The following is a 7,330-nucleotide window of genomic DNA, read 5'->3' as shown; positions in this document are numbered from 1 at the left end:
AGCGAGCCTTCGGCCGGGTATTTAAGACTTTCTCCAATGGACAGGTGCAAATCTTGAGAACGGGAACAAAATGTTCTTTTAAATTATATTTTTTCTATACATAGCCACTTAGAGAAACCGGGTTGTCGAGATTCTAAGAGCCATATCTCTGGATCCAAGGAAGGTATTACAACATATAGCACCATATTGGAAAGGTTAAAGTGTGAGCTACAATCTGGTTTACACTAAATGGCACCCCATAATGGGACCATTTTCGACTTTTTGAGGGTTTTATGGACAAATCCGGGTCCAAAAATCAGTTTTTGGGTTATATCACCTGACCACCTGAAACTAACCCCATCGTATGACCACTTCTTAGATAGGTATTTCCGGGTTCGTCCCCCAAGAAAATTATACAATTTCGTGATCACCGCAACAATATCTACCTCTGGAAAAAATTCCAGAAAAATCGGAAAGTTTTTACTACTTGCAGTACTTGAACAGACCATATGTGTCCTATTTCAGTAAAATTCTCCTGTTTAAGAAAAATATTTCATTCATACGAGTCTCGTATTTCCAAAGTTGAGTTTACGCGCTAAGAGGACTCTAAAGTTCTGAATGCCGGCTACTTCGAGAAAACTTTACTAAAGGTTCTCATACCCAAGATTTGTACCTGTCAGTGGGAAAAACTTAACAATTTGAAGGAACATTTAGCCTTAGCTTAGCTCAATTTGAATTGATCAAACCATTCAAACATGGATTTGTTGTAGATCTTCGAATTCGTTCGTATAGAGTTTAACCCCCAGTTTTTGTAAAAATTTTTATTCTTCTCACACGAATTGTCAAATTTTGTAGATCGATTTACTCGCTTTAGCGTAAATGTAGAGCGCTGATTTTTAAATGAGGAATCCTTAACGATATATGGAACGGGTATACGAAAAATTAGATGTGTATGTCATCTGGGGGCTGAGCTATGAATGCCTAAATTATTACGAATATAGACGAACGAACAAAAATAAGTTACAAAAACAGGGGGTAAGAGCCTGTTTCTGTATGTCAATTCGAAAATGAATGAAAAAAAAAAACAAAAATTTGTGGCATATTTTTCCATTAGCATTCCAAACGACATATCTTGCAACGTCCGTTTCAGACAATTTGGAGTCGTATTATCCCTGCCCGTCCGTAAAACTGTCTGTCCGGGTGGCTGGATCAACCGATTTGGTCCAATTTTTGGGTATAGTATAAGTTTAAAGATGGGCCGTATGAATTACTCTTTCAGGTACCTTCCCCACAAAAGGATACAAATTATTTTTCCTAAAATGTTGGACAATAATTTCGAAGGGAGTAATCGATATGGTCCAAACTTTGCTCATCGCAATATTTCTTCCGACCCAGTTTGAATATGGTATATATCGGTCCTCTCCTTCAGATATGTACTTCCCAAACAAAAAATACAATTTAGTTACATTTACATTACAATACCTCTCTGGCCTCTCGCTATGCTTAATAGATTCATATCATCTCGCATACCAGTCCATTCCGTGGTGTTATCAAGCCATGTTAACTCTTTTCTTCCTCTAATGGGGTTTCCTTAAATTTTTATGTCGGTTATATTTTGTAATCATTTATATTTATGATTCCTCATAATATGCCCCAAATACGCAGTTTTCTCCTCTTGATGGCTCTGATGAGCTCCCTTCCGCAATGCATTTTCCTCAATACTTCAGAATATGAAACACGGGCAATCCAAGGGACTTTTAACATACGCCGATATATCCATATTTCTGAGGCTTCCAACTCTCGAAAGGGTCTCAATTGTAATATTTTGTCCAAACTTATATCATCTTCAATAATGGGCCATATCGGTCCACTTCTTCGGGTACCTTCCCCCAAAAGTTCAATATTTTTTCAATAATCATGCGCATGATTACTCGCGAACCGATCAAACCATTCCTTTAAACTTTGAATATCGTAATATTTCTTTCAATCGTCTTCTAATACGGCCTATATCGGTCCACTTCTTCGGGTACCTCTCGGACAAAAAGTAAAAATTTTTCGCAAAAATTTAGTTTATGGACATGCCTCTGATCTTTTGAAATTTTTACAGCAATGATGCAATTTTTTGCGGGGGCAAATCCATAAACCCTTTCTGTATCTCCCTTACAAAAATACAATAATTTCAATTTTAGGGCATTTTCGATGATCCTTTGGAAATTTTTAGAGAAGGTTTTTGTGGACAAGCCCATGCTCCTGACATAATTGCCCAAAAGCTGTAAATCCTACGCTGATCAATTGGGCGCCGGTCCATATATTCAAGTACCCATTCCGCATAATTTCAATACTTTTTCACTTTAATCTAAATTAAATGTATTAGCAAAATATGAACACTTTTTTGTGTATACTGTTGGCAGTATAATTTTTTACCCTTTATAGTTAATCGCGTACTTAGGAAGATACCTTTTTTAATTTCGCCTGAAAAACGTACACGCAAAGCCCAAAGTTTTGATCAAAGAAAACAAGATATCATCGTTTAGGGTTTGCAATTATTTATTAGCATAAATAAAATATTCGTATAAACACACACATATAAACTGTTTACGTTTAGTTTCATCAGTAGTTATTAAAAAATCAATGAAAAACATTAATTGGTTGCTTTATTTATTTATTTTTTTTTACATTTACATACATACATATATTTTATATGATAAAATATTTTTATTAAAAAAATCTTGGGTTTCGTATGATTAGAATTTTACCGATCAATATATGGTTGATGGTAGTAGTTGAAGTAGTAACAGTAGTAGTAGTCATATAATTAGTAGTAGTACACAATACAGGTATAAAATGATGGTATACAACGTTTTGGTTAAGACAACAGTAAGAAAACTGTAACCATTGACGACATTGATTAGTATCAGGCATTAAAGTTGTGCTTGGCACATTCAAATTTACTATTCGGGAGGCCATTATCTCAGACCTTATAAAACTAGACGACTTGTGCAGAACAACACACACACCTCCTGTATTAAACCCATCCACCGGTTAATTTGTGGAACATTTCTTCATTTAGGGTCTGATTAGTTTCCTTAGAACGCATCGACATAAAAATGTAGCCGCCAATAAATTCGTGAACCACTTTACAATCGGCTGACTGTACAGAGAAAACAACATTCTCGTCGTGAAATTGAATCATCATGCACTTTATGCCCCAATTTACATTCCATGCTTTCATGTGATTATAACGCCAGGTTTTTATGTGATCGCCTGTGTTCAAGTCCATACGCATAATGCGATTGTAGGCAACACCCAACAATTCCTCCTTCTTATGACCATCGAATTTGATAACGAAAAATGAGACACCGAAATTGGGTAGTGATTGCCAGGCTTGTATGTATTTTAGTTTCGAATCAATTAGCGAAAGCTGACTCACATTTGCATGGGCTTCGAGTATGCGTTGGCCGGCTTTACTTGAGAATTTACGTAGCATTCTGGGCGATAAGTATTCGTTGACATCAATGGAACGAGGGTCTATGTTGACAGCCACACCATGAGCTGGTTTTTGTAGATTCAATAATGTTTTGATGTTTGAAACTTCGCTATCATATGAACTGTCCGCCAATGAGCGTCCCTTCGAAGCTAAACGACAAGCTGCCATCCATTTGGCATACTGATCCTCATTTTCACATCGTATCCAAACTTCATTGTTGGGTCCATTTCCACCTTCGGGCGGAACCTCCAAACGTATGGAGAACTTTCCCTGTGATAAAACGATATCTGGCGTGACTTCGCATCCTTTCAAATTGATGGTAATAGCAGGAGCTGCACGTCTTGACTCTTCGGCACTTTTATAGAGATGTAAGTGAAGATCTCGGTATGTAAAATAATATCTTTTGTAACCCTTCAGGGTAAACTTTCTCGGCTTTAAGAAGCGCAAATAGTCCGATAGCTCAGGTATCTTTGTAATATTGGCATCTGTATTTGTTTGCCCACCCTCCAAAGAGATTTGCAATTCATTTAGGGCTGAATCGATGTCATCATCTGTTCCACCCCCACCACCATTATCTGTATGGGATGAATCGAGTCGAGAAGAATCCATGCCTTGATAAGTTTCATTTTGTTGATTGATTTGAAATTGCAAAGCGGCAAACATGAGACTTTCTTCGTCGGTACAATCGATTTCTTCGTTTAATATGGACCATTTTGCCTGTTCGTACAACTGATTTATACGAACTTGATCGTATTTCGGATTTAAATCGAAGAAAGTATAGTATTTGAAGCGAAGACACAATGTGTCATATTCGCGTATTCCCTGTTCCATAATAGACAACGAGGAATCTAACCACCCAACATTCATGCGGGCTTTTTCAATCAGTGTTTTTGGTCGCACCAAACGTGATCTTACATCTGGGCTGGGACAACGTGGAGATGCGGCCAAATTCTCTTGGAAATCTCCGAGGCTAGAACCGGATTCATATGTTGCATAGCCGTTGCTACTTGCTTTCCAGGTTCCAGTTGGCGAGCTTATAGGCGTACCCGGTGCTGTACCAGCCGTTCTGCGTGGTGTTGTTCCATACGGTGACACTGGAGCACACAGGAAATTGCCATTCTGTGTACGATCCAAGCTACCATTGCTACCACGATATGCTGAATTTAGGGGTATAAACGAATTGGTATCTGGAGCTGGTTGCAAATAAACAGTGCCATTTGGCTCAACAATGGGTACTTTTTTGTGAGGGAATTTTCCAAAATTTTTCTTCAAATGTTCAGCTTCCAAAGGTTTGCAGAAAGACAACTCTTCCGGATGACGAATATCTAAATCTTTGCACAAGTTAACAACGGCAGCAAAAGTCTTTGTTGAAAAATCAACACGGCAGTCTAGGTAACGCAAATCGGGTAGCTGTACACGCAGCACTTTATGCATGGGTGTGAAATGTAACAAGGTATCCGCTTGAACACCCACTTGATCCAATGTTGACCTTGTACGTGTAAGCCATATATTTTTCTCCGGCCACCAAAGAGCATGATCTGACCAATCTTTTGGATTCTCAGGATCGACCAATTGTAGCATAATCCCGCCAATATGTTGGTCACCTTTAACCCTAAGGTGTTTTTCCACCTGAAGATCTGTTATGAAGATCCTCAGATTCCATGTATTCTCACCGACGTGAATCATCTTGTTCGTCGTTGAGGATGCTGGCTGACAATTGCGTTCAGTGCCTAAAATAAACAAAAACACAGTTGTTGTTGTTATTTGTTGTTTTTTGATTGGCAATATCTCAAAAAATAAGAAGAATGATGACGTAATTTCAGTGTATATCTTACTAAACTAGTATGATTGCGCAGCTGGCTGAATGAATTACTTCACTTAGAATGTTTTCGCAATTCGAGCAAAACTTATCATCTCCCGTACACAGCAGACCAGAGAACAAGAATGTTTACACCACACACAATATACAATTGAATTGTTGTAATGATTGGTGCAGCCAGAAAGACAGACAGCTAAGTTGCAATGCTATGTACTCCCACAGTTGCTCCACTTGGATTCAATTCCACAAGGGGATTAAAATGCAAAGTGCATACAACAATAATAGTCAAGATTATTTGTTGGGGCTATGGCCTCTTGTACTGTTCCAAGGTTATCTGCTCCTCCTCTCCATGGAAAATGCTGCAAAACATACGCTGTTTGCTTTTTCTTTTTATCTGCTGCGATGCCTGTGCTTTGCTGCTAATAAAACGTTCAAATGAAATCCGCAAATTTCTAAAGCGACTGATCGTGGTTTCACTACGACACAAAAGACAAGCAAATCGCAAATACCATACCACTAGCTGGCTATGCGGGCTGCTATGAATACCGGATCGGATAGCAAAAATGAAAGTATATGTGTATGTACATAAAATCCAGATCAGAGCACATCAACAATTAATTCATAATTCAACACAGCGCACTGAAAATCGATCGCCCTTTAATTTACACACTCATTGTCTGTCCGTCAGTCTGCTTGCCAATATCATTTCACTATTTGTATCTTCCACCACCACCAGCCAGCCAGCACCATCACCACACCACCATGAAAATGTTCTTGATTGATGTTTGTTGTTCTTACTGTATTTTGTATGTCGGACACTGGGTGGGTTTGGGTTTGTTGATTGTTCTGCCCCTCTGTGTTGTCGTCTTTGAATCGATCGTTGTTCGTTCGGTGGTGTATTCAATTAATTTTAATTTAAATTACACGATGACGCAGTTAAAGAAAATGTTTTTATTTTTCTCCCTCACGCTCAGTCTGCTGCTGTCATAACACTAAACGGAGCAGAGCTATTAATAGAAGAGAAACCTGCACATATTTTATTCCAAAACACTCTATTCGCAGCGGAGCAGTAGCAGCACCATTGTGATCTGAAATTCATACGTTTTTGTTGGTTGTATGTTCAATGCGATATGGCAACATTTCAAATTATGTTTATTAATTCAAAATGATATGGTAGCATGCTGATCTCGAAACCGTTACTTAATTTTGGGAAAACTGAGAAATTTGTATTTTTTCAAATGACAATATGCAAGCATTGGATTCTTCCGAACAGATTTCCACCAAATTTTGATGGTTGACAGCGCGGTGTGAAAAATTCGGATACAAATTCCAATTTGAACCGTGAACCGTTCTTATATCAATTGTAGCTCTGTTCCATTGCGTGCAAGAATCTTCAAGTTTTACCACTTTTTAATCGAAAAGCGTTCCCTTCAGAGAGCAGTTCAAAACTTTTGCTACTTTTTCCACTTTCAAAATTAAATGAACAGACCATGTATGTGTCTTAAAAACAGAACACTTTTCGAGTAAAAAGTGGTAAACTGGCAGATAGTGTCGCTCTGACATCCTTTGAAGGCATCAAACGGCCTGTTGTTTACAAACGATAATTTTAGGCAGAAAAATACGAAAATATTTTGAAAACAAACCAAAATTGATTGCAATTAATATCGTAAATATAGAGCCGTTGCAGTAGGTATTCGATAAAGTTACCGTGGAAATGGTATTTCGGTAATGGTATATGGTTTCGGTATATTTTTATCACTAAAAAAAATCCTTTGTGTTATTTTATTTGTATTGTACTGAGTAGTTTAGTTTAAGTGCTGATTTTTTTTTTTTTGGAAAACTTGTGATTTTTTTTTTTTGTTCAAATGTTAATTTTAATGATTAACACCCAGTTTATGTATTTCGAAACGAAAATGTGTGCGCATGAAACACACCCAAACTTTAGTTTTTGAAATATTATTGCCTTTGCTTTTGCTTCAAAACAAAAAACAAATTTGAAAAACACACTCAAATTTGGTAGTTTTTCTTGCGCATTCATTTTCTTG

The 7,330-nt window shown here is 37.5% G+C and overlaps 1 protein-coding gene across 3 annotated transcripts; it reads right to left on the bottom strand.

The window, feature by feature from the left end:
* Window positions 1-2,508: 2,508 nt before the first annotated feature.
* On the bottom strand, window positions 2,509-6,400 carry LOC141402884 (unc-112-related protein-like). 3 transcript variants are annotated; one of them, XM_073985009.1, is made up of 2 exons: window positions 6,084-6,400; window positions 2,509-5,196 (listed from the first exon to the last, which is right to left on the bottom strand). In XM_073985009.1, the coding sequence occupies exon 2, from the start codon at window positions 5,150-5,152 to the stop codon at window positions 3,005-3,007; it is 2,148 nt and encodes a 715-aa protein (XP_073841110.1). In that variant the 5' UTR covers window positions 5,153-5,196; window positions 6,084-6,400; the 3' UTR covers window positions 2,509-3,004. The 3 variants fall into 3 exon arrangements, with proteins under 3 accessions (XP_073841110.1, XP_073841108.1, XP_073841111.1); XM_073985007.1 differs by having other exon boundaries at window positions 5,302-6,392; XM_073985010.1 differs by having other exon boundaries at window positions 5,307-6,375.
* Window positions 6,401-7,330: the final 930 nt, after the last annotated feature.

This window comes from Musca autumnalis, unplaced genomic scaffold (assembly GCF_047663935.1).
Source record: "Musca autumnalis isolate F117 unplaced genomic scaffold, ASM4766393v1 scaffold_4, whole genome shotgun sequence".
Classification (NCBI taxonomy): Eukaryota; Metazoa; Arthropoda; class Insecta; order Diptera; family Muscidae; genus Musca; species Musca autumnalis.
Note: the sequence above shows the minus strand (reverse complement) of the source record. Positions and strands in the feature narration are given on the sequence as shown.

Coding starts and splice junctions, on each gene's coding strand:
- LOC141402884 (XM_073985009.1), bottom strand. CDS start 5,152: ATGATTCACGTCGGTGAGAATACATGGAATCTGAGGATCTTCATAACA.